General features: G+C 42.1%; 2 protein-coding genes across 4 annotated transcripts in view; one reads left to right on the forward strand and one right to left on the reverse strand.

Annotated features, from left to right (window-relative positions):
- The first annotated feature begins 2,941 nt into the window (after positions 1-2,941).
- On the forward strand, positions 2,942-10,713 carry tsfm (Ts translation elongation factor, mitochondrial). Of its 3 annotated transcripts, none has more exons than XM_041180145.1 (7): positions 2,959-3,097; positions 4,900-5,042; positions 5,149-5,304; positions 6,621-6,749; positions 7,404-7,526; positions 8,668-8,752; positions 10,200-10,713. In XM_041180145.1, exons 3-7 carry the CDS (start codon positions 5,200-5,202, stop codon positions 10,616-10,618), a joined length of 861 nt encoding a protein of 286 aa, XP_041036079.1. In that variant the 5' UTR covers positions 2,959-3,097; positions 4,900-5,042; positions 5,149-5,199; the 3' UTR covers positions 10,619-10,713. The 3 variants fall into 3 exon arrangements, with proteins under 3 accessions (XP_041036077.1, XP_041036079.1, XP_041036078.1); XM_041180144.1 differs by having other exon boundaries at positions 2,972-3,097; positions 4,968-5,042; XM_041180143.1 differs by lacking the exon at positions 4,900-5,042 and having other exon boundaries at positions 2,942-3,097.
- Positions 10,714-14,428: 3,715 nt separating this feature from the next.
- avil (advillin) overlaps positions 14,429-26,381 on the reverse strand; it is a 44,146-nt gene continuing 32,193 nt past the window's right edge. The window contains exons 14-20 of the mRNA XM_041180297.1: positions 25,571-25,750; positions 24,176-24,321; positions 23,383-23,527; positions 21,628-21,816; positions 19,692-19,760; positions 18,737-18,856; positions 14,429-16,052 (exon numbers count right to left, since the gene is read on the reverse strand). Coding sequence (XP_041036231.1) covers positions 15,939-16,052; positions 18,737-18,856; positions 19,692-19,760; positions 21,628-21,816; positions 23,383-23,527; positions 24,176-24,321; positions 25,571-25,750 — 963 coding nt within the window. The 3' untranslated portion in view covers positions 14,429-15,938. The remainder of the gene's footprint in view (positions 16,053-18,736; positions 18,857-19,691; positions 19,761-21,627; positions 21,817-23,382; positions 23,528-24,175; positions 24,322-25,570; positions 25,751-26,381) is intronic.

The following is a 26,381-nucleotide window of genomic DNA, read 5'->3' on the forward strand; positions in this document are numbered from 1 at the left end:
TCTCTTGCTAAAGGAGTTTCCACAGATGCCAAAAAACCTCTGATGTCTTACCTAATTGGCCATTCATGTATGAGCTGAGACAGACTATTCAACTGTGGAAGATATCCTGTCTTGACATATTGTCTTTCCTCTCTAGCCAAAAGTTACTGAGGCCAATTGTGCTCATAGCACCCTAGGTGAGGTAAGCTAATTCAGTTTATAGACTGGATCAAGCCTGGGGCCATCTGATCTATGTGGCTTATTATCATAATATACTTAAATAATAAGTCACTGTGGGGGGGATTTATGTGGAGAAAGTTAGAGGAGGTGAAGATAAATGGTGTTTTGAGTCACTTAAAATTAATTTAGAATAGGAAGAGTTAACATCAGTCATTTTATCTTTGATTTTAAAAACTCAATTGTACAGAATGTTGAGAAGTGTAGGATTGTAGCAAGGGTGTCAGAATGGCAAATTAATTACATAAATTCACAAGCTAATTATGGATTAGGAAGTCCATAGGGCCCATCTTGGATCATAAGAAATAGGAGCAGGAGTAGGCCATTCAGCTCTTTTAGCCTGCTCCAACATTCAGTAAGATCATGGCTGATCTGATTGTGGCTTTAACTCCACTTTCCCGCCTGCCCATCTTAACCCTTGACTCCTTTGTAGACCAAAAGCCTGTCTAACTCAGCCTTGAATATACTCAATGGCCCAGCCTCCACTTTTCTCTGGGGAAGAGAATTCCACAGACTAACGACCCTCTGAGAGAAGAAATTCCTCCTCATCTCTGTCTTAAATGGGAGACCCCTTATTCGGAAAGTATACCCCTAGTCCTAGATTTCCCCATGAGGGAGAAGTATCCTCTCAGCATCCACCCTGTCAAGCCCCCTCAGAATCTTATATGTCTCAAGAAGATCACTTCTTATTCTTCTGAACTCCAGTGAGTACAGGCCCAACCTACTTAAACATCTAGAATGATTGTAAAGCACCCACAATGCCCCCACCAGTTGTTTCTTAGAACATTCCTTTTTTTTCCACCACTGCCATTCCATGTGTTCACTCTGAAGAATTTCCTGATATCAGTCCAAAATCTACCACTTACTATTTGAATCAGTGTCCTTTTGTCTTAATCAGCAAAACCGTGCATTTATCTCACATGAGATTGGCATATGACAGTCACTGCTATGACAGTCATTGCTACACGTTTAGGAGAAAAACTGATTGCAAAGTTACAACAAACAAGTGAAAAGAGACAAAGACTTGCATTCATAAAGCACTTTTCATGAGCACCAGACATCTTAAAGCACTTTACGAAGTGCTTTTGAAATGTAGTCACTGTTGCATTGTTAGAATTGTAGTAGCCGATATGCAAACAGCAATGTGATGATGACCAGATCATCTGTTTTTGTGATGTTGATTGAGGGTTAAATATTGGATAGGACACCAGGAGAATTCCCCAGTTCTTCTTCGAAATTGTGTTGTGGGATCTCATACACTGTAACTCCTGCCACCAACTGGAAAGGCCTCAGGAATGGTTGCGCATGTGCGCTCGGCCTGCATTGTGGTCACTAGTGCACGTACAAGAGTTCCTGATGCGGATGGTAGGAACATCAGTGGAATTTTTAAAAGTTGCTTTGAAAACTTTGAAGACCACAAAGAACTGCTGAAACTACCTTGTACAGAGATTTCTTGCTCAGACTGATGGAGGGCAAAAGTTTGAAAAGTTTTGGGAAGTGGGTTGTGGAGTTGTCAAGGCTTTGTGGACCAAGTTCCTGCACAGCCTAATTAGCTCAGTTAATAGCTGATGGGACTCTTAACCCAAAATCATGGTCTCGAGCCCCACATTGGATGATGAGTTTTTATTTAATATTTTATTTCAGAAGGTAACAAGTTGTACTTAATGAACTGAGCAAGAAATTTTGACAAGGTAGATTGGGCAGAGTTCTTTGGCAGATATAGTTTGTTCCATTATGAAATGTTATAGCTGACACTTTCATTGGAAGGCATCTGGATTTAGTACCTAGGGAACCAATTATGGCTGCTGGCACTGCTGCTACTTTCTCATTGATATTTTCCCCTCTCACACTATCCTGATTTTCATTTACAGGCATACTTTTAGGGTGGAGCATGCAGCACTAACTCCTATCACTGTAATTCATCTGTAGGAAGTGCTCCCCCTAGTATTGCAGCACAAATAAACACAAACATTTATATCCACCCAAGCAGGCAGATTGCAAGGGTGGGGTACCTCATCAGTGCACTAGAGCATCAGCATTGTTGGAATTGAATGGGAATTGAATCTAGAACCTTATAAGTAGCAAGCAAGAGCACTAACCACTGAACCACAACTTGCTCAGTGTTCATCTTTTACAATATTATCGTACATTACAGATTATTTTGCTGCCTACAATTTTCTTTCCTCCACTCAAAGCTGCTTATAAGCACACTGTAGTTATGCACAGCAATGGGGTACATAATTAGATAATCTAAGGGTCACGAGGACTCGAAATGTCAACTCTTTTCTTCTCTGCTGATGCTGCCAGACCTGCTGAGTTTTTCCAGGTAATTCTGTTTTTGTTCTGGATTTCCAGCATCCGCAGATTTTTGTTTTTATCTCTGTTTTTGGTGGTGTTGGTTGAGTGAGGAATGTTGGCCAAGACAAACAGTGCTAGCAGGTCTTTTTTTAAGTTCACAAAGACAGATGGGGACCTTCATTTAGCACCTCATTTACAACTGGAAGTGTCAGCCTACACTGTGCTCAAATCTCTGCTTGGATTGCAATCCAACCCTGAGTTAGGGGCAAGAGTGTTGCCACCAAGCACTTGTTTTTCTAAAATATCCCTTGAAGAATCCGACAGAGAGGGAAAAAGAATAAATTTTATTTTCTTCTACTCCAGCCACCAGTGGGAGCCATCAGAAACTTTGGGCTGCAGAGCAACCTGCAAGGAGCCTTCTCTTGGCGGTTTCCCCTGAACAGGCGCCGCAGGAGTTCTGTTCTTGTTGGCGCTCCGTTGCCTGGCACGATCACAGCTTGTCCGCGGCGTTGACCCGCTCAGGATGCACAGCGCCATAGCCGCCCTCTCTGCTCTACGGAGCGCTCGGGCCGACATTTCCAGGGTAAAACAAAACCTCCCTCACCCGGTTCCCTGATCTGCCATTCGGCTTTTGAAATACCGATAGAAAATCTTCGGAAGGCCGCAGGTTGTGTGTAACAACCTAACTTGTTGGGAGTGGGTGATTGACAGGGAGGCTAGCCAATCAAAAGATGCGGTCTACGAGTATTTGCGGTCCCATTGGTGAGATTTCGGCGTGAGCCCCCCCCCCCCCTCCGCTGGCAAATTAGGTTGAGCTTCAAGCCTGGTGTTTGATTGGGAGGGAGGGAAAGGGTTACTTTTGGTGACTATACTCTGAATATAGTGCTTCTGAAACCACTGAAAAGTCATTTGAATTGTTTAAATATACACCTACCTTGTTATTCAGAAACAAAATCAGAAAATGGTAAAAGTCAGTAACCAGAGGGCACAGATTTAAGATAATTGGCAAAAAAAAAGATGTCTTATGCAGCAATTTGAGACCTGGAATGCTCTGCCAGAAATGGGTGGTGGAGCAGGTTCAATATTAACTTTGAAAATTGAATTGGATATATAAAGGAGAAATTTGCAAGGCTATAATGAGAAAGAGTGAGGGAGTGGGGACTCATTATAATAAAAGCAAAAAACTGCGGATGCTGAAAATCCAAAACAAAAATAAAAATACCTGGAAAAACTCAGCAGGTCTGGCAGCATCTGTGGAGAGTAACACATTCTGTTGAAGAGTCATACGGATTTGAAACGTTAGCTATGTTCCTCTCCGCAGATGCTGTCAGACCTGCTGAGTTTTTCCAGGTATTTTTATTTTTGTAGTGGGGACTCATTGTTCTTTCAAAGAGCTGCCATGGATGTGATGAGCCAAATAGCCTCCTCTGCTGCATGATTCCATCTAAAAAGCAGGGCCCTTAAGCTTCTGCAAAGGAAAAGACCAGACCAGAACTGATCAGGGGTCTGTTTTAAAGTGTTAATCTGTGTTTTCTCTTACATAGCAGATCTTTTATCTTCTGAATTTCCAGCATTTTCTAATTTTAATCTTTACAGCTTTTTAAAACAAATCTGTTAATTGTTACATTTTGTATCACTTTTAAATAAAATAAGGGGTTGTGACAATCTAAAGCTACTTTAGCCTGAATCTACATCTAATTTGCCTCGTGCCTGCGCTAAGCTTAAGTTTTTAACCTATATAAAATTTGGATGGACTGTGAATACACTTGAAAAGCCAAGTTTTCCCCTGCCCCTAACTGCATTCATTACTATCTATAAAAATATGTGACAGTGAGCTGGAGGTGCAGAAAACTTGTGGTTTTCCTAGCAAACTGATAAGCACCTTGCATAAAAATATATTTTTGTCTTTGACTTTCTAATCTACCATTATAATAAGAAATTGGAAAGACAAATTTGGGTTGCTCAGTTTGGGGAAGGGTGCATAATGCATTTGTGGTTTCAAGTAGAGCTTTATACCTGTGCTGAGTTGCACAGTGATTCCAACAATATAGCAAACTGTATGAGGAAAGGTTGAGCAGATCTGAATGTCAGCAAGGAAATGTGTGTATTGCCTGAAACTCAGCTAATTTACAGCTTTACTCCCATACTGATCTGTTGTTTCCCGATTCTCAGCCTGTTTGACTGGGGGATTTTGACTGAGCTCAGACTCTGCTTTTCCCTCCTTTTCCTGCTCTTGCATAATAAGGCAAGGGCAAGCCACTGAGCACGAGGAGCCTTCCAGCTCCCATACAAGTGAAATGCCACTGTTTTGAACACAATGATTATTGACTTTGCAAGTTATTTCTTGTTGGGAAGTGCCTGGCCTCACATGATAACTGCCCACAGTGACGACTGAACTGAGAGGCTTGCTATGTGGGGAATAGTAAACACAGAACTGTGCCCCTTCACTACAGTGTATTGAGTTGCTGCAACCCTGAGAGTGCATCTCAAGCAAGTGAGATGGGATTGTGGCCATTGATAAAACCTTGGTGAGTAACGCCGTGGTACTAATGTGTAGATATAAACTGTGCAACAAAAGCCCGAAACTTTGATCATGTTACAGAGTTCCCTGAGATTTCCGTTTGCTTTTGTTAGATCATTTTTGCGCAACCAACCCAGTTTCTGCACTGTCCTGGGATTAGACTGATGGCAGTTGATAAAGAGCTCCTCCTGAAACTCCGGAAAGAGACGGGATACTCATTTACAAATTGTAAGAAGGCCTTAGAACAGTTTAGCAGTGACCTTCAACAGGTAGGTGGAAATTATAACATTGAAGCTGCTGGGGGACACCCCGATGTCATATGTTTTCCTTCCACCCCCATCTTGAAAGCTGGGTTATAATACCATTGGTACTGACAGCCCTTTGATGCCTCACTTCATATATAAAGCTTGATTGTATGTTTCAGCTGGCTGTTCAACTATGGGAGCATCACAAGTCTATTGGATAGTGAACAGGAGCAGGGAATCCAGGCTAATTCTTTTTGTCACCCCCTTGCTAATCCTGGGATGTTGAGGCAGCTGACAGTTGCCCTGGTTGACAGCAGCTAACCAAATGCAGACCAGAAATTAAACTGGGACCTCCTTGGTCTGTAGATCATATCACACTACCTGCATTCGCCCACTGAGTCGCAGGTAACACTCTAAAAGCAAACTTTGAAAATTCTGATAAGTAATGAAATCATCATTTAAATTATTCAAAGGCTAAATGTATTAAAACAAATTTCAAGTCCACTGATACATTTATTGTAACCACTGCTTTTCATTGATTAGTCCACCAATGAGGCCATTAGTTGAGTCTTAAGTTTAATTTATATCCAGTGCGCCAGTGTTATATCACAGAGCAGTTCACCTGCTGTGAAGGAGCATACAGTTTTAGCAACAACAACTTGTATTTATATAGTGCTTCAACATAGTAAAACATCACAGGAGTGTTATCAAATAAATTTTGACACAGCCACATAAAGAAATATTTGGAGAGGTGACCAAAACCTTGGTCAAAGAGATAGGTTTTAAGGAGTGTCCTAAAAGAGGAGAGACAGACGGAGAGGTTGAGGGAGGGAATTCCAGAACTTAGCAATAAACCATATGAGTGTAGGCTGAAGATTTGAAATCCCGGGTTTCATTAAGGGACCTATTATGTTTTATCTATCTATGTATTCAATCGTGTGTATTTGTTGTAGCAAAAGAATGCTAGTGATCTAAACAAGGCTCATTTTACTAAATTGGGAAATATCTATCACTTAATTACTTTAGATTAATTGGTTCTGGGAGTGATTTTGCCTTTTCCCCACCTGTCTTGATAACAGTTGTTAGGATTTTAAAGAGACTGGATAATGTAGACCACAATACCCTAACTCAAAACAAGGCAGATTGTACAGCAGCGAAATCATTTTTCCTGAGTTTGAAATGTAAACGAATAAAATAGCTTTGGGATGTTTGGGGCGGAGTTGCCTTGAAGGGATGCAGACTCTAAAGGGTTAATGAGGGAAGTTGTGCACGCTCTTGTTCCCAGGAATGAAAGGATTTGTGGCTGACTATAAGGTAACCATTGTGGTTTCTTTTCAAAGGCTGAAGCTTGGCTGCACGAACAGGCCCACAAGGAAGGATGGAGTAAAGCTTCTAAACTGCAAGGTCGAAAAACAAAGGAGGGCCTCATTGGACTGCTGCAAGATGGAAGCTCAGCTGTCCTGGTGGAGGTAAAGATGAACATTTGGACTGAAATGACATAAATTTGTTGAATCATGACATTTTACAGCACAGAGGGAGGCTATTTGGCCCATTCTACCTGTGCCAGTTCTTTGAAAGAGCTAAGTACTCCTCCACCCACCGTCATCCCATCCCTACTCTTTCCTCATAGTCCTACAAATCTGTCCTTTTCAAGTACATATCCAATTCCCTTCTGAAAGTTACTATGGAACCTGCATTCATATGGCTCGTATGCTATTGGAATGAACACTTGAACCTGTTAGCAAGCTAGTCTCTATTCAGCTAGTGAGAAGAGGAATTTCATATGAACATGGTAATATGGGAGGCAGACGGGTCAGTAACCAGAGGGACACAGATCTAAGATAACTGGCAAAGAAGCAGAGGGGGAGATTTAAAAAAAAATTCTTATGGCAGAGAGTTATGATGATGTGGCAGTGGAAGCAGGTTCAATAGTAACTTTCAAAAGTAAATTGGATATATACTTGAAAAGGCAAACATTTCAGGGCAACAGGGAAAGAGCAGGGTGGGGAATAGAGCCAGCACAGCATGATGGGCCAAATAGCCTCCTTCTATGCTATGTGATCCTATATACTTGTGTGAATAAAACGGTCTTTTTTGAAAAAAATGTTTTGTTCCCACATCAGGTGAATTGTGAAACGGATTTTGTTGCCAGGAATGTCAAGTTTCAGCAGTTGGTGCAGCAGGCAGCCATTGCCACAATGGCACACGGTCACTCCAAACATGCAAATGCCATCGATTACACCAAGGTTTGTCTATGATCTCTATTAAAAAAGGAAACTCGAATCTTTTCTTTGCCAGCAGCTGCTCATCACCATTGTTTGACTCTCTAAACTAAGCTACTGAGAAGTCTATATCTGCTGGGTTTCTTTTTGCTTGATATGAGCACTCTCCCAGTAGGAGCACATCCTACTGACTAGAGGTTGACAGATCCAAGGTTTAAGGACCCTTCCCCTACAAGTGTGTCTGGGATACCGCTGGAGTTTTAAACAGCTAAACCTTCTTAGTTTAACTGCATGGAGCACTGGGAAAACTTCTCATTGCTGACCCAGCCAGGACCACACTATCCACTAGGGCATTGTCTTGTACGGTTGTATAAAGATAAATCGGAAGAATCCCATCCTCCATTGACTGCTCAATCTCTTGTTCCATCTGAGAGTCAGACTGGCTGCTTAACCATCAAAGTGCCTTGGTTTGCTGGTTCAGATATTGGATTGCAGAGCTTGCCACAGCAATTACCAGGAGTTATAAAATTCACCATAAGAGCATCAACAGGGATTGTTCTTCCGTTTTCCATGTCCCATTATTAAGGACCTGTTGTCCTTCAGTTAGTGATTTCCCACAATAACATGGTTCAGATCAGGGGAGCATTGCTGGAGCAAATATTTGCCTGCCCTGCCTCGTACCATCCTGTGGCACTGTGCCACCAGAGACACACTATCCTAGAGATTGGTGAGAGGCTTTCTCTCCATGAGTTTCCCAAAAGCCACATATCTAATATCTGCTATACTGTCAGGGTTCAGCCACTTCTCCTTCCACCCTCTCCATCAGCCTTCCTTAATCTTGTATTTACGCAGCACTTTCAGATTGTTCAATGTTTCCCTCTGGCAGAATGTGTCAAAATACCAATGCACTGTGCCACAAATGGTTGGTTTCATGCCTACAAGGCACTAAGTGAAAGTCCATCACTGACAACTCAGGAGAGAAGGAGAGGAAATGGTGGCTCAAATCATCCTGGGCTGGTCTCAAAAAAAAAAATCCCTCCAGATTATGTCTAGTAGCCTCTGAATGAAATTCTTTGCCCAGAGGATGGGTTGAGAAAGTGATTCTGATCAATAAATGGCAGCTTTATAATCTCGTGTATATTAACGTTTCCCAATTACTTTGCAGAATTCCTTTACAACTGAAGAAATAACACAATTGAAAACCAGTTTAGACAGCTGTCCTCTTGCTGACCAGCTTGCCCTGGCTATTGGTAAGATCGCCAGTATAATCTGAGATGGATGAGCTGTTTTACTCTCCTTTTCTTTGGGGTGACACAGATTCTCCAATAAACATTTTTGATATAATTGTGATCATTCCAGCGGTTTAGTCCAGATTATTGGAGGGGAAAAAAGGACTGAGGGAGAAAGAAAGAAAGACTTGCATTTATATCATGCCTTTTGGATGTCCCAAAGCACTCTACAGCCAATGAAGTATTTTTGAAGTGTCATCACTGTTGTAGAAAATGTAAGGGAAGTTAAAAACTTGCACAGTTTTGAGATTCTGAGAGAAAATGATTTGGAGTAGGAAACTGCAATGAATGTTTATATCAGCACTGAGCGTGCAAGGAGGAGGACCAGTGTGTAGGATGGGGATTTGAAGCCTATGAGAAGGAAGGGGGGAAAGTTCAAAGCTGTAACTATCAAAACATTTGTAAAACGGAGAGGGATGTTAGAGGTTCTGATATCAAGAGAGTGAGGTTAGAGGCAAAAGGAAGCATGTCTAGCTTTTACACATGGCGGTGCTTGCTGCTGACACAGGTATAAGAAATGTCAAAGTAACCATTCCTCAGCCTTTATTTTTTAAAATTCATTCATGGGATGTGGGCATCGCTGGCTAGGCCAGCATTTATTGCCCATCCCTAATTGCCCTTGTTCAGAGGGCATGTAAAAGTCAACCACATGGCTGTGGGTCTGGAGTCACATGTAGGCCAGACCAAGTAAGGGTGGCAGATTTTCTTCCCTAAAGGACATTAGTGAACCAGATGGGTTTTTACAACAATCGGCAATGGTTTCATGACCATCGAGACTTTTTAATTCCAGATTTTTATTGAATTCAAATTTCACCATCTGATTTGAACCTGGGACCCCAGAGCATTATCCTAGGTCTCTGGAATACTAGTGAGTGACAATACTGCTATGCCACTGCCTCTCCATTCACCTCAAATTATTACATTCAAAAGCCATTATCTAACTCATTATGGAGGTCTTGTGGCACAGTGAGTAGTATCCCTGCCTGAGTCAGAAGCTTCGCGTTCGTGTCCCACCCCAGGACTTGATGGGCAAGGTAGGTGCATTTGTGATGCTGTTAAATGAGTATCACCTGTAAATCCTTCCAACACACACCATGGCAGGCAGCAAGAGCACGAGAGAATCCTGGTCAGCCACGTGATAGAAAGTAAGTTGCAGCCTCTATACCGTCACTATCCATAGCTCCAGACTACAACATGCATGTAAAAGTGCCTGTTGCCACAGAAACTCTCACTCCGAGTGATCTGTAACACACCACCAACATTTCTCATTACCTTCCAAAGCTGGTTTTAGTAAGTGCTTCCTTCCCAATTCCGAGAACATGGTTTACATGCAATGTCTTTATTCACAAATAAGAACCCTGCTTTTTATAAACAAACTTTGATCTTCCCTTTTTTAAATATTTTAAAGGTAACCTTGGTGAGAAAATGATTATAAGAAGAGCTGCCTGGGTGGCTGTGCCATCCGATTGGTATATTGGCACATATGTTCATGGAATGCTGCCAGTAGACAACCCAACCCTTGCAAAGATGACATTTGGAAAATATGGCGCATTAGTGATCTATAGGCCCCTGGAACAGAATTCAAAAATAAACCTCTCTGAGCTGGGCCGCAGGTTAGGACAGCACATTGTGGGAATGATGCCACTGTCTGTGGGCTCAATGGAAGACCCGCCTGGTGATGACACAGAGACCAAGATGCTGGCACAGCCTTTCCTGCTGGACTCTAGCACGACTGTGGGGCAGTTCCTGTATACAAACGGAGTGTCGTTGTTGGACTTTGTACGGTATGAGTGTGGAGAGGTAACTGAGGTGGCAGAGAAAGTATAATTGGAACGTTGCAGTGCATCCCAAAAAAATGTACAGAGTTTTTCATTGTGGAAACCTCTTTACTGATATCAGAATAAAATAATGATCTCCAACAATTTCATAAGTTAAATTACAGTGCCTTTCTTTTCTCTTCTTGGTTGTCACTCTATTAAATCAGTTGTTTCTGACTGGGGTACAGTTTCACAGGTTTTACCATAGTGTACGTACTTCATGAAAGTGGCCATTCTTCATTGCAAAGCAGGCATAGAAAGGGCTTTGATTTATTCAGCGGCTTTAAGGACATCCCAAAGCACTTCATAGCTAATTAAGTACTTTGGAAGTTCAGTCACTATTGTAAATAGTATTGTAGCCAATCCCACAAACAGCAATGTGATAATGACTAGATCATCTGTTTTAGTGATGTTGGTTGAGGGATAAATATTGGCCAGGACACTGTGGATAACTCCCCTGCTCTTCTTCAACATAGAGAGATGGGGCCTCAGTTTGACATCTCATCCAAAAGATGGCATCTTTGATAATGCAGCACTTCCTCAGTACTGCATTAGCAGTCTCAGCCTAGATTATGAGCTCAATTCTCATGGAGTAGGACATGAACCCATGACCTTTTGACTCAGAGATGAGAGCACTACCCACTGAACCACAGCAGAACCTGGGATGTCCTGGTAGTAATAATAATTGTATTATTCAAATCCACACAGCACAATGTTTGATTTTTTAATTGGTAAATACAAAGTGTAGTTCCCTGCATTTGTCTGTTCCAGTTGAGCAGAATGCAAATATTTACATTTACTATACATTAGCCTTCGAGTACAGTACCAGGATATGGATCATGAAGCTGTTTCAAACATATGTTACAAGCACATAGTTTGTTACCTGAAAATTAGACCCAATCACAACAATCACGAACCAAACTTCTCTGAAAACAATTAACAGCCAAATAAAGTCTGATAACAGATGTGCACTTCAGATTTATATTGCTGCTGTAATAATTGGTCAAAGTCACTGCGTAAAAAGATGAATTATTTAGTGGGCTTGTCAAAGAAACACCTGAAGCACAGTCATAAACCATTCTGTTTATCAGTACTTTACCATGACAGTGACAGCAACATATTCAGGTATAATAACTTGTGCTGTATAGAACTGGATCAGAAGAAGTCATGTAAGGTACTGACAAATCCTGGCTCACTCAACTAGTCACCCTACGTCCCAACTTCCTCCTGAAGACATTGGGTTACGGGTGCATATGAGTGGCCAAACTCTCGTACCTACTTGCCCAACAGACATTTTACCCATGTGTTATGTCTAACAGCAAGGCTCAGCAGGTCATTCAAGCACTTAAAGTAGCACAACCCCTTCCAATTCTATCCTCACCCAACAGTTATTTATAGTCAAATTAATGACTATCCCTACTTAGCACAGAGAGACTGAGCTCACTTGTATTTCACACCCAATATTAATTAAAGACACAGATCATGAATAGAACCCTTCCCTAGAGGAATTCGATACAACTGTGGAAAATGATCATATGATACATTCCACTAAGTAATTTCCAGTATCATCATTTGAACTACCACCCTATCTGCCCACCTCTGAAATCTGCACATGTACCTTCAGATTCTCACACATTTGCCTGAGGGGATACCACGGAACAGAAAAGCACTACAAAGAAAGACTTGCATTTATATATCGTCTTCCATGACTTCAGAATGTCCCAGAGCCCTTTACAGCCAATGGAGTACTTGTGAAGTGTAGTCAGTGTTGTAATGTAGGAAACATGGCAGCCAATTTGCGCACAGTAAGCTCCCAAAAACAGCAATAAGATAAATGACCAGGCAGGCTTGGTTGGGAAATGAATATTGGACAGACTAGGGAAAATTCCCATGCTGCGGTGGCATGCACCGCCTGCAGAGAGAGAGAAACAGAGACGCAACTGTGAACACCTTGTTCTTGCCCTGTTCATGCTTTTAATTGTGCTTATGCTTAGTGCCAAGTTGATAACCAGTGGCCAAAAATCTCCCAGCTTGGATTTGTGTAATGTCGACAACTCTGTTAAAAATCCTAACCATTAAGTTCAACTTAAGACAGGTTGCAGTGAAGTGAACACAGACAATCAATGGCTTTGAAACAACTTTTATTTGTGACGATTTGAGTGCAGCCTCAGTGGAAAACGTTTCTGAAATCCTGTTCCCAGTCACTGCATTACTGAATTAGCGCCTGGTTGATTCCTAGTTACTTTAGCATGAAATTATATACTTAGAGCAGGAAGTTTGCAAGAGAATATTTTTTCAAAAATCACAGCACAGTTTGCGCACCTTTTTTAACCTTAACCCACCAAACTCATCCATTCTATTCAAAGTAAAATTAAGCACAATTGGGTTACACAGGCCAAGGAATAGAGTACAAATCTTAAGAGGTTCTGCTGTTGTTGCATAAGGTGTTGACCAGAATCTGGCTGAAGTATTATGTGCAGTTCAAGAACATTACTATACAAAGCACTATAAAGTCCTCTGTTATCGAGTACACCCTTGTACAATCTGTTTTACCGATGCAGAAAACACATTTCAAATAAAATTGCAAAAGGCCAAGAATCCTGTACGAGATTAACTGAAGTGGGATAGTATGTTTAATGCACTGCAGCTGGCTGCTGACTTCCTCCAAAGAATGAGGGACACAGGAGGCGTCAGGTGAGTGGGTCTGAAGCAACAGCGAAACACTGTCAACAAAAAAAAAACCGAGCTGAGTTGAAGAAACCTCACGTTTGTGTCCCTGGTTACAGGGATTTTCCTCTGAACAGTTTGTACTGCTTCCCAGTATCAGAAATTAAAGTAATTGCGGGAAGGTTGAGGAAGAATGGCTTATTTTCTCTGGAAAGGTGATTTAATGAAGTTTACAAGATTTTGAATAGGATTGATATAATTATGGCCCAAGCTGTGCTTCCAAATTCCTCCCCCACCAGACTCTGGGGCAGTAACACACTTGGAAAAAAAATAACAGCAGGCTGTTAAATTTTGAATTTGGCCCTAGAATTGGGAGGAGTGTGATAGAATCAGCTTCTCAGTGAAAGTCTCAAGGAACAAGAGTGCGAGGCTTCCACCACTGCTCCTACTGCTTGGTCCTGTTCTGCCATTACTCCCACTCCCACAGTTCCTGCCCTCCATAACCTGGGCGTCTGAGCTCTGTGGTGGTGGTTGCCTGTCTGCAGGCTCATTGTGGTTTCACCAGCTGGCTGTAAAGTTACTAGGTAACTGCAGACTGTCTACAAGCTGGCTGCTGTCTACGTGTGCACTTGGCTGTGGATTGTCTGCGAGCTATCTGCAGATTGCGTGCAAGCTATTTGCGGACTCTGACTTAAGGCTGATCGGCCATCTGTGAGCAGGCTGACTGCCACGGTAACTGTTGTTGCTTGCTACTCCAGGTTTGTGTTCCATCTGTTGCTCTCCTTGTCTCCTCATAAGATCCTGTGATTGAATAGGTCCAAACTGGTGCTTTTTTCAATTAATTGCTGCTGTTAGACTTTTCTAAAGATATAATTACATTCTGACAAACAGCAAAAAGGTCAAACAATAAGGGACATAAGCTAAAATCAGGGCGATATAAGGAAAAACTTGCATTTATGTAGTGCAGCCAATGAAGTACTTTTGAAGTGTTGTAGGAAACGCAGCAGCCAATTTGCGCACAGCAAGCTTCCACAAGCAGCAATGAGATAATGATCAGATTATCTGTTTTAGTTATGTTGGTTGAGGGATAAATACTGGCCAAGACGCCAGGGAGAACTCCCCTGCTGTTCCTCAAATAGTGCAATGAGATCTTTTACATCCACCTTAGAGGTTTAACATCTCATCTGAAAAAAGACACCTCTGACACTCCATGAGCATTGCACTGGCATGTCAACCTGGATTACAGGGCTCAAATCTTTAGAGTGAGACTCAAACTCGCAACCTTCTGACTCAGAGGCAAGAGTGCTACCCACTGAGGCAGGGCTGAAACCTTGTAAGATGGAAAATTAGGTATGAATGTCTTCACTCAAAGAGTAACGATAAACTTCCTGGAAGCTGTTACCAGAAAAGAGGGTTGAAGCAGACAGTATGAAGAGATAACTAGGCATGGAGATGGCAAGGAGCTGTGATTCAGCAACCCCAAACACCTCGGTCACCTCAATTGCATCATACAGAGCTTAAACATTCTGAACGAGGTATCACGCTAGACTTACATAGACTTCAGCTGCATACTGCCTGACCCACCTCCATCCCTTGGGTTTCTAAGATCCTCTGGCTCCTCTGTGCCTCCTGTGAATCTCAGAGGGACCCCAAATTATACTGCTGGAACTTAAAATAGCCTGTGATTAATGGTACAGACTATACATAGAGTATGCCTTGAGTCCTTAGAGATTATGAAATTTGTTATCTTGTTGCTCCCCCTTCTCCCCTCTTCTTGTGCCATATATCATCTGAAGCCAAGAAGACAGGCTGAAGATCTGCTACGTAGGTATAGTCACTGCCACAGTCACTAAGAGATACATAACATTGGCTGTAAGGGTGGGGACAGAAAGGGAAATGCCACTTTGTTTTCCCATCTCTCCTTCCCTATGGGGTGCTCCCTGGCATTTGTTTTGGTGACTTCTAAGTGACAAAGACTCATCGAATGGGGCATCAGAGGAGTCAAACCACAGCTTGCTAGCAGGAAGTCAGGTTAAATTGTGGATCTGGATAAATATTTGGGAATTTTGTTCAATTACCACACAGATTAAATGCATGACATAGAGTCCATGGCATGATGTATGGTCTGTGGAATAAGTGATGCTGATGGGCTGAAGATCCTTTTATTACTCCATGATTTCTTATGTGCTTCTGAAAAAGAAAGGATTTGTGGGATATGAAGAGAAAGTTGGGGAAGTGTGGCCAATTGATCAAAAAGATAACTTGGGCAGAAAGTGTGTTTCTTTTTGTGACTAACAGATGTAGAACAAGCCAATGGGCTGAATGGCTTAATCTTGTTTCTATGCTCTATGTTCCACCCATATGACCATTGTAGATTTTGTGATACGATGGGTCAGTTAATTTTAAGTCATAAGTAACTGAGTGGACATGAATAATGTTTGTCCTTTTTAATAATTGTCAGCAATTGGCTGACTGGGTTTCTGTTCAACCTTTTGCACAATAGATGGTGTTTGTGTTTTACTTTGCTGAAGGATGAGGTGGTTTGAAGGCATTCCCTAAACTATAGCAACAGGAAGGCTCAGTGCAAAAGTGTAAGTGATGCAGAAGGCAGAATCTCTATTGGCAGAAGTGGCACAAGCATTATCCAGTTCTCCCATCACCTTTTAGAACATTCCTTTCGATTTCTTCAAGTTTATCTGTTTCCAGCTGGGAAGTGCAGTGAACATCTCCCTCGACAGGCCGAAAACCATTTCGAAATCCTGGTCTGTCAGGGAGTTCTGTGAAGGAAGTTTACAGGTTCAGTTTTAATCCTCTTCACGCTCCTAGAACCTCCTCAGCTTTAGTGTTGTGGTACTGCTGTAGCATGTAGGAACAGACTTAAGGACTCGAATCTTTTTGGGTTCCTTCATGACCTGAATTTGACTTCATCATTGATGATCTCCTCCACCCTTTCCCCTCTGTGATTAAATTTGCTATCCACAGCCCCCACCAACCCCCACATCAGCACCGTGTGAATCCTGCAGGACAATCCCTTCCTTTCTGTATATCCAAACGTAGTATGAGTTATTTGATATTATGAATTGGCTGATCTCAGCCAAGGTGACAGTTGGGATGCTACTACTGGCCTCAGCACCTCTGGGCCAGTGTTCCCATTCCTGATTCCCAACAACCAGTGGTCACCCCTCTACAGCACTGGAAGATGCACAGGTGTCAGTAACAGGTGAGGACAAACATCAAGTGGATCATTCCATAGAACCATAGAAAAGTTACAGCACAGGAGGCCATTCGGCCCATCTTGTCCATGTCAGCTCGAAGACATCCAGGTGCCCTTTCTAATCCTACCTTCCTGCACCCGGCCCATAGCCCTGCAGCTTACAGCACTTTAGGTGCAGATCCAGGTATTTTTTAAAAAGAGTTCAAAGTTTCTGCCTCTACCACCAACTTGGGCAGCAAATTCCAGACACCCACTACCCTCTGCGTAAAAAGTTCTTCCTCATGTCCCCCCTACACCTTCTGCCACTTATCTTGAATCTATGTCCTCTGCTTCCAGAATTCTCCATCAAGGGAAACAATTTTATCCTGTCCACTCTATCTATTCCCCTCATAATTTTGTACACCTCAATCAAGTCACCTCTCAGCCTTCTTTGTTCCAAGGAAAATAACCCCAACCTTTCCAATCTCTCCTCGTAGCTACACTTTTCTAACCCTGGCAACATTCTTGTAAACCTCCTCTGCACTGTCTCCAGAGCTATTTTGTCCTTCCCGTATTGTGGTGACCAGAACTGCACACAATACTCCAGTTGTGGCCTCACCAGTGTTTTATACAATTCCAACATTATATCCTTACTTTTATATTCTATACCTCTGCCAATGAAGGAGAGCATTCCATATGCCTTCTTTACAACCTTGTCTACTTGAACTGCTGCCTTCAGGGACCTGTGTACTTGTACACCAAGATCTCTCACTTCATCAACCCCTCTTAGTATATTCCCATTTATGTTGTAATCCCTGTAACTATTTGACCTCCCTAAATGTATGACCTCACTTCTCTATGTTAAAATCCATCTGCCACTTTACTGCCCACTCCACCAACCCATCTATATCATTTTGGAGATTATGGCTATCCTCTACACTATCCACTACTCGGCCAATCTTTGTGTCATCTGCAAATTTCCCAATTGATCCCCCCATGTTCACGTCCAAATCGTTAATATATAACACAAACAGCAAGGGTCCCAACACCGAGCCCTGTGGAACACCAGTTGAGACAACTTTCCATTCGCAAGGGCATCCATCGACCATTACCCTTTGTTTCCTGTTACAAAGCCAACCTTTTATCCAGTTTGCCACATTACCCTGAATCCCACGGGCTTTTACTTTCCTGACCAATCTGCCATGTGGGACCTTGTCAAATGCCTTACTAAAATTCATGTACACAACATCCACTGCACTACCTTCATCAACCCTTCTTGTCACCTCCTCAAAGAATTCAATCATTCCCTTTGTGTAACATGCACAGAATATTAACTGTAAGAAACATGTAGCATAGGGGGTTACAGCATCAACACCGCAGAATAGTAGGCCCCAGTATGCTGGTCCATGTGGTAGACCCTCTTTTGCTACAAATATTTTAGAAAGATCAACCTAATTTTGGCTGGGCAGGAGACACTTAGTACAAGAACTAAGTATCCTGCCATTTTAAAATCGGGGTCAGTATGATCTCCTGGACTCTTTTTGATTGCCTAAGGGTCGGAGAGGAGTTTTACAGACTCTTTCTCCCAATTGGCCTGGGTTTTTATCTGCTTCTTTCACCTGTCCCAGGAGATCATGTGGCTCTGGGTGGATGCACAGCTTCTGTATGTGCCAGGCTGGATGGACCAGGTGGATTTTTCTTTGTTTGACATTTTCCTATGTTTGTTTGCTGTTATGTTTCAGCCTTGATCTGGGACAGAGGCACTAAATACGAGTGAATCACTACCTCCTTGATAGAGAGGCAACAATCAGAGGGAGCACCAACACTGGGCCACTCTCACATGCCTCTTAGTGGCCAATTTGATGGAACAGGGAGTAACTCTCCTCTTCCAACACCACCTCCTCAGTCAAGACCCAATGAAAGAATTTGAGAATTTCATCCTCAACCCCTAAACCTTCTATCCTAAATCTCCCAACCCTTATGGTTCAGTTAGGAAATGCACCAACCAATGCAGTGCTAAGAGGTGAAGACAGATCCATTGTATCAGATTTATGCGCATCTAAGACGCTACCAGTTCTTTAACCATTGGGTTGTTTATACTGTGCAGTGCAGTAACTGAAGCAGAGCCCCATGAGCTGTCACTGCTCTCCTCCCATGTAAAAGATCCTTCAGTCTCTTACTGCACATAGTTTCCATCCCCACATCTCTGTTATCAGCTATTATACCAGCAGCTCAAAATGACAAGTGCAATGGAAGAGCAGGACTAACCTCCTTTCTAGTCGGGTCGACGCCTTCAGGCAATTGATGTCTTTGTTTATTAATCAGTGCCTCTGGAGGATAGCACTTGTATGAGTCCACCTTGCTGTCTGAGTCCACCTCATTCAATTTCTGCATTAAACAAGATGTTATTCATCACTGGATTTGGATTTTTTTCCAAAAACCTTTTTTGTGGTGGCTTTTTTCATGTGCGTTTCCTAAGGTGGATCTTTTATCTCCACTTTAGGCGGCCCTATCACATAATGCTTGGCTCACTGTGCCATTGACTAATACAATATCTCTGGCATATAGTGCCCTTGCATAAACTATACTGCAGAATTGGCAAAGTTGATCCAGGAAAATTGTTCCCTGTGATAAAGGGTTCAATTAGCAGGGGACAGAGGAAGCAAGAAAGGGTGAACTTTCTCACACTAAGGGTAATCAAGATGTGGAATAAATGACTAGGAAAGGACATTGAAGTATAAATGGGTTCAAGAGGAAAATGGTTGGAGCGAGAAGGAACTGAGAGATGTGATGAGAAGGCAGGAAACGGAGTTCATCAATGTAATTATCCACAACTCAGCAGCAGCTTGGGGCATTTTTGGTAATATAAGTCATGATAGAAAACAAGTCACAGGCAGAGGAATGAAAACATAGCTCATTCTCTCTTAATATGGTTTGTGTTTTGCAAATAACCAGGCAACTTAGATATTCCCCATCTGACCCAAGCCTAGAGGGGAGGACATCACTGAGGGCAAAGCGAGTACAAAAGACAAAAAGTGAATTAATGAGCAGATGAAGAGGAACATGAGTTCTAAAAGCCAGGAGACCATAACAGGAAGCAAAACTGAGACCAGTGTTGAGACTTTGGGAAAGAATGATTTAGAATAAATGACAGTAAGAGAGTGCAGGGAAGGAGAAGATGGAGTATCTGGAGACTGGAGGAGCTATATGAGATGATGCTTACAGTTGTGATCTGGATAATTGTCGCAGTGTCACCAAGCTCTTTTTTCAACTGTTCGTAAGTTTTGCCTGCCTGTAAGACAAAAAAGTGAGTTGTATTATGGGCTGGGTGTGCTTGATTTTGGGCTAGGTAAGTTAAGAGTTCTGAGGGATAAGCTTAATGAACTGAAATTTCCTTTGCCTGTCTTTGATTCTCATACTTTTGAAATTGAACAACCAGACGTTTATATAATATCTTTAACATAATAAAATATAATGAACACAATATAATAAGATCTGGTCAGTACATTATAAAAGTAGTCGTTTGGTAGTACAGAACTTGAGTATTGATGAAAAATGAGACACGTCTAAGCTTTTCGTCTTGGACTCATCAGGACACTCGCAAGAATACCAATATAAGGGGAAAACAACAATTCATGTGAAGAGAATTACGCTGATAACCAATTTAAGATTGTCAGTCAGACTTGCAGTGTGGCACATTTGCATGTGCTGGGAGCTACATATATTAATACACAGGGCCCTGTTCTTTGCAGACAGAAAGAACATGTACACGCATTTCTGAAGAGTCATACAGACTCGAAACGTTAACTCTGTCTTTCTCTCCACAGATGCTGTCAGACCTGCTGAGTTTTTCCAGCAATTTTTGTTTTTGTTTCAGATTTCCAGCATCCGCAACATTTTGCTTTTATCTTATGCACACACATTGCACCTGTTTCAGCTAAACAAAATAAGTGACAGACATTTGCTGACTCATTCCTTAGGGCAATGCATTGACCAATCAGGTTCAAACTGCCTGGTTTAAATTTCAAACAATGCTTGGCAGTTAACTGTCAGTCACCATCAGTGGTGCATTCTCCATGGCAACGCCACTTGCCAACCAATCAGCACTCTCTTCACATACAGTATAAATTGTTTTTTTTTCCCTTATATTGGTATCCTTGCGAGTGTCCTGATGAGTGCAAGATGAAAAGCTTAGATATGTCTCTTTTTTCAGCATTACATTATAAAAGCTTAGTATCACTTCTGTAAGCTTCCGGTTTATTATTCTGTGGCTTTGTAACTGCTCCATAACATTGTCTAAACACTGGACTTGATGGGTCCACTATTACTCCCAAGTCCCTTCCCAAGATCCTCTCTGCTAATGCAATTCCATCTATTGTATAGTTACACTTCGGTTTATTTGGATAAATGTACAACACTTTATATTGGTGCCATTTATCTGCTCAATGAAAAAACTGATCCAAATCTTCTTGGAAACCTTTTACTGCCTCCCCTGTCTCTAATGCTTTCCCTTTGACCTAGTATTATCATCTGCAGTGAACACGCCTAGAAAATATCCATTTAATATTTCTACCATTTAATCTTCAACCACCATCAGTTTTATTCCTCCAGCTTGCTCTTGAACTGTACTTTCTCTGTTCGAATACTGAAAGGATTCCATAGTATTCTGCTTAATGTCTCTGGGATTGTGTGTACCTCCAATCATTTTAATATATGGTTGTTTGGTAGTAGGGAACTCAAGTCTTGCTGAAAAAAGAGACATACTGTTGAAGCTTTTTGTCTTGCACTCATCAGGGCAGTTTGCTAAAATACCAATTGTAAAGGGAAGAACAATTTATACTGCATGAGAAGAGAGTGCTGATTAGTTGGCAAGTATCAGAGTCCACTTGCCAACCAATCAGCACTTTCTTCTCATGCAGTATAAATTATTCTTCCCTTTACAATGGTATTCTTGTGAACTGATGAGAGCAAGATGAAAAGTTCTGACAGCTTGTCTCTTTTTTTCAGCAATACTCAAAATTTTAATTTTTTAAGTGCATCCCTACACATTTTTTCAGAGTTCTCTCCTTCCTAACCACAGAAAGCTTTACATAGATTGTTGTTTTCCCTGTACTGCTGAAAGGCTACTATACAGAGGTCAAAGTTTAGAGGCTCCTTACACTCCATTTGCTTATGTCCCATGCCACAAACCAGCCAGTGAAAGTTGGTGGCTCGAAGCCCTGTTTGATGATGATTATGGATGTGTCAAGGTCCCGGCTGCTGGGGTGTGTCATCAGATAGTCCTGTGCTGTGATCAGGGTTTCCTTCCTTTCTACCTCATTAGCCTCTTTGCCAATCCAAAGAAAAATCTGAAACACAAGGAACAATGATGAGGAGGAAAATAAGGAGGATGATGTTGGAAGAGATGAAGTCAGACTCAAACCCACACGAGTTCCTGCAGGACCTCCAGTTCCATGCTCCTCTGTCCTCTCACTCACTCAGTGCATCACTTGCTCTTTCATTCTCATGCACCAGCTCAGGTACTTTATGACACTTCGTGATGCAGAGCACAAGGAAGCCGGAGGAGTGGGAAGTGGATGAAAGAAAAGAGGACAAAAGGATACTAGAATAGGGTGGGTTAATGTGATTAGAATCATTTGCTCATGTGGAGGGAAACACTGGCTTGGACTGGTAGGGCTGAATGGCCAGTTTCCATGTTGTAACTTCTCTGTATAAAAATAGTTAAAGCACTTCATAAATCGTAAAAGTGCAGTTTTTTTTCTGTTAACTCATTTGGTTGCCATTCTAAATATTTTTTTCTCAGTTGATACATGGACAGTCTGGTGAAAGATGTGGACCAGGAAGGTCCCTGTTTATGCAGTTGAACTCAGTCAGTGTGTTCATTAGAGTTAAAGTTACTCTCAGGGATGGTGGGATAATAACTAAATTAACCAGGCTTCCTGCTTATCCAGTGACCCTCTCCCCTCAAGAAGTGCGAATCTATGGATGCTGGAGGCGGTAGAATGGGGTTTGACTGTGACAGCTCACATAGTTAAATAGCTACAGGTGCTCATGGTTTGTCACGTTGATCACTTTGGTCACTTGAGGTGAAGAAGTGGAGGCCCATCACTGTGCGTGGGTCTGTAATCCCAGGAATTGATTCTGTAGCAGGAGGAGAGGGTAAAAAGAGAAAAATTTGAAGAAAAAAAAAACAAGAGAGGGAAATCTAACTGTTATGCTAAGGGAGGGTAATTTGATCATCATCTGGAACTGGTCTATAATTCAACCCTGGAGTAGAAGGCTTTTTTTTGACAGTCACTAACAGATCCTAAATGAAATAATATTGGAATGGCACCAAACCAGCTTGTTGCATCCCAGCTTACAGCACAATCATTGATGGTTTCCATGAGTATATTATTTTCAAAAATAATGATTTAAGTGCCCAAAGTGTCCACAGTGTAAGCATTGAGCACAGCCCACTCAGTGATGAGTGCCCTTGTGTTAGGGTGCATTATGCAAATAGAGGGAGCTCTACTCTAATCTGGGAGCACTGGATCCAGATACTGGATGTTTTCCATTCTTCATCTGGATCAGCAAAAGTATTTAAAAAGGAGGGAGCCATTTAGTACAGCCAGTGAGTATGAATGCTTTGGATGCTTAATTCGTACAGTATGGCTGCAGATTCAGTGCCCGTGGGGACATTTGAATTAATTGCCCACATACTGAGACTGGCAACTTTAACAGCTATGTCCTGAGCCTCCAAATAAGACAAGCACAGGAAGAAGACTCTTGCCCGAGTGGGAAAAACTGGCCCTCCATCCCTCTCATCCTGCAATCCATGATTGGTTGAGCAGAGAGAGGAAACATGAATCCAGCAAACTAATCTTCAGGCCATAACCTGACAATCACGTTTCCATTGGCTGATTTTTTTCTACCTGATCCCAAGTATCCAGGAGCATGACATCATCTTCACTGAGGTCATCCTGGGTGAAGTTTGTGACCTCATTAACAATGAAACGCCCTGTTTTGTTGGAGCACTCGAACAGACGAGGTTGAAAATCCATATTTTCATCTTGGAGTCTGCATGGGAATGGAAGAACTCTTCATCAGGGACAGAAACAATCTGTAGAGCAAGAACCCCATTTTCCTCACCTTCCCTTCATCAAGGCCCAGAAAATCCTCCACTACCTGGGGGTGCTTCTAAAACCGTCAGTTCAGTGTGTACTCCTAGGGTCTCATTGTCCAGCCATTCTAAAATGACATCCAATAAAATACAAGAGCTCCCTTCACTGACATCATGAGTGGCCAAATCTTGGAAAATGTGTTAGCAGTGCTGACTCCTGCTGGTCTCCTGATCCAAAGCCCTGTCTCCTACTATTCTCCTAACCCACAGCCTATACCCCCGCTGGTCTCTTGTCTGAAGCCCTGACTCCTTGGTCTCCTAAGTAATGGCTTCACTCCTGTTAGCCAAGACGCCCATTCCTTACCACTATGGCGTGACTCCTTCTGCAAGGGGTCACGTGTGATGACCCCTTCTGCAAGGGGTCATGACTGGACAGCAGATGGGGTCAGGAAAGGACAATGATGCCCATCCCATGACTGAACAGCCCATCGACACTCACTGTCTAGGTGGAGAATGGACATTTGGAGAAGGCAGCAAGGACACCCCCGACCTGAGGAACTTTAGCTCAGCTTTTAAGAAGGGGTGTAAGAGAAAATGGCCATTACCTTTTGTCATTTGCATATGGCATCTTTCCACCAAGTGCTTCCCAGAATACCAGTGGTTCTTGGCCCTCAGCAATGACAGTCTCATTTCCATTAGTAACAATGGCAGACAATTCTTTTGCCATTGCACGTTCATCCCCACTGGAACCCTAAATACAGGAAGAAAGAGGAATATCAGCCCTATGTCCCTTAAACAGCTTCCAGTGATAACATTCCACCTCTTTACTGTCTCACATTATAATGTCTGTTTACCTCTGACAGCTGTGTTTGAATCTGGTCTAAAATAAAAAACAAAGGCCTTTTCTCCTCCCATGGCTGACACTGTACAAGGAAGATTTAAGTGACCTCCGCCCATCCTCCCAGCACAAAAATAGCCCTAACACTGAGCATAAATTAATAGTAATTCAACAAATCTTATTCGGATAGCTCACGAGGATAGAAAATACAGGATATAGAAATGTTCTACTTGGGAGTGGGTAGGAGAGAGGGACGATTTGGTTGTTCATAAGCTGGCAGGCTTTGAAAAAAGTTGCTCTACAGTAAATTCCATTCTCTTGTGCTCCCTATGGAGATCCATGCTCAAAAGGAGTCTAGGTTGGAGACACAGCTACATCACAGTATCAATGGTTCTCTGACCTGCTCTCCCTTCAGGTAGTTCGGGAATATATTCTATTCCACCCACCTCCACCCCCCACCTACTCTCCAATCCTCTCCTCTCTTCAAGGAGCTAGCTCTTTTTGGAGTATAGTCACCTTCCATCACATCACTTTTATAGGGTTATCAATGCTCCAGGAATATTCTAGAGTCTCCATAAATTGAAGATTAATTTCCAGGACATTGCTTCAGTTTTGTTGAACACTTTCAACTAATGGTAATAAGAATGTTGGAGATGGGGGAGGGAAAAAGTTATTTGATGGACAGACAAAAAACATCCAACCAGGTAACAGAGTATTTTTACTGTCCAATTGTTATGGGAGGGAATATGCCCTGAGGATGGACATGTTGGGCAACCAATGGTTGGAGTGTGAGGGTGGGGCAGTTGGAGGTAGGCGGTCATGTAATGAAACATCCAGAAAATATCTAGTCAGAGTTGGCAACCCTACACCCACCCTGTGTGTGTATGAGTGAGTGTCATCAGAATAATACTTTTGTGAGAGGCATTTCGGAAGAGCCTGATCCTGCCCTCTTAAGACCTGACATCTCCAGCAGGATTCACTGGTTGGCGATAGCCCAGGGATGCCATAGCCAAATACTTCTGCTGGGAACAGCCAACAGGACAGAGCAGGGATTGAACTTCCAAACGAGGCCCTGCAATTACCAACTGAGCCAACATGAGGAGCTCTGAATGTTATCCATAGCTACCTGACACTTTAAACCACAAGTGACACACTATTTTACCTTCCCACACCACAGGTAGCAATTTGTTTCTGTCTTTAGAAGAAAGACATCATTTGAGTTGAAAGATGAAGCATAGGCTGGGACCTCAATTGCCTTGGTGTTAGACTTATCAGTGCCATGAACCTGAAAGAGTCTGACAGGCGGTTCTGGATTGTTGCTGCTCTTCCTTGAAGTGCCACCCTAACAAACAAACAAAAGATGCACTTCATAAATACACTGGGTAACTATCTTATTTAAAGGGCCAAGCCCTCCATGCAAAAAGTAAAAAGTGGTTGACAAAAGTTTAGTGACACAATGGCACAGTTCAACACTGTTTTCGTTAAGGTATCACAGGCTTGAAGAAAAGATTTGTTAAGTGTTTGTTTCTTCTCTTAACTAACACCCCAAAATCAGATAATTTGGCCATTTTTTTTCCCCTTGTCATTTGTTAAACCTTGTTCCTTTAAAAAGCAATGAGGTGAAATCACACCATGTATACGATAATATTACACAGTGAGAATTCAACTCAGAAAATAGAATCACATAACACAGATTGAGGTCATTTGGCCTATTGTGCCTGTGTCAGCTCATTGCTAGGGCAATGCAAAATAAACCCCCCTGCCCTACAGTCTTCCTGTAGCTCTGAATGTGTTAGAATTAATGGACATTCTAAGGTTCACAAAATGAACCTTCTTTCCTCCCATTTACTGCAAACAATATTCTATCGAAATATCACGTTGGATTGTAGTTTAAGGTGAAAAATTTAAATCAATTCCTTATATCGAACTTTATGTACATATCAATAGTTACTGGTAGTCAACCAACTAAGGTG

Source organism: Carcharodon carcharias, chromosome X, assembly GCF_017639515.1.
Source record: "Carcharodon carcharias isolate sCarCar2 chromosome X, sCarCar2.pri, whole genome shotgun sequence".
NCBI classification, from domain to species: domain Eukaryota; kingdom Metazoa; phylum Chordata; class Chondrichthyes; order Lamniformes; family Lamnidae; genus Carcharodon; species Carcharodon carcharias.

Coding starts and splice junctions, on each gene's coding strand:
- tsfm (XM_041180143.1), top strand. CDS start 3,038: ATGCACAGCGCCATAGCCGCCCTCTCTGCTCTACGGAGCGCTCGGGCC. Junction 5,305..6,620: donor TTAGCAGTGACCTTCAACAG/GTAGGTGGAAAT, acceptor TTCTTTTCAAAG/GCTGAAGCTTGGCTGCACGA. Junction 8,753..10,199: donor CCAGCTTGCCCTGGCTATTG/GTAAGATCGCCA, acceptor AATATTTTAAAG/GTAACCTTGGTGAGAAAATG.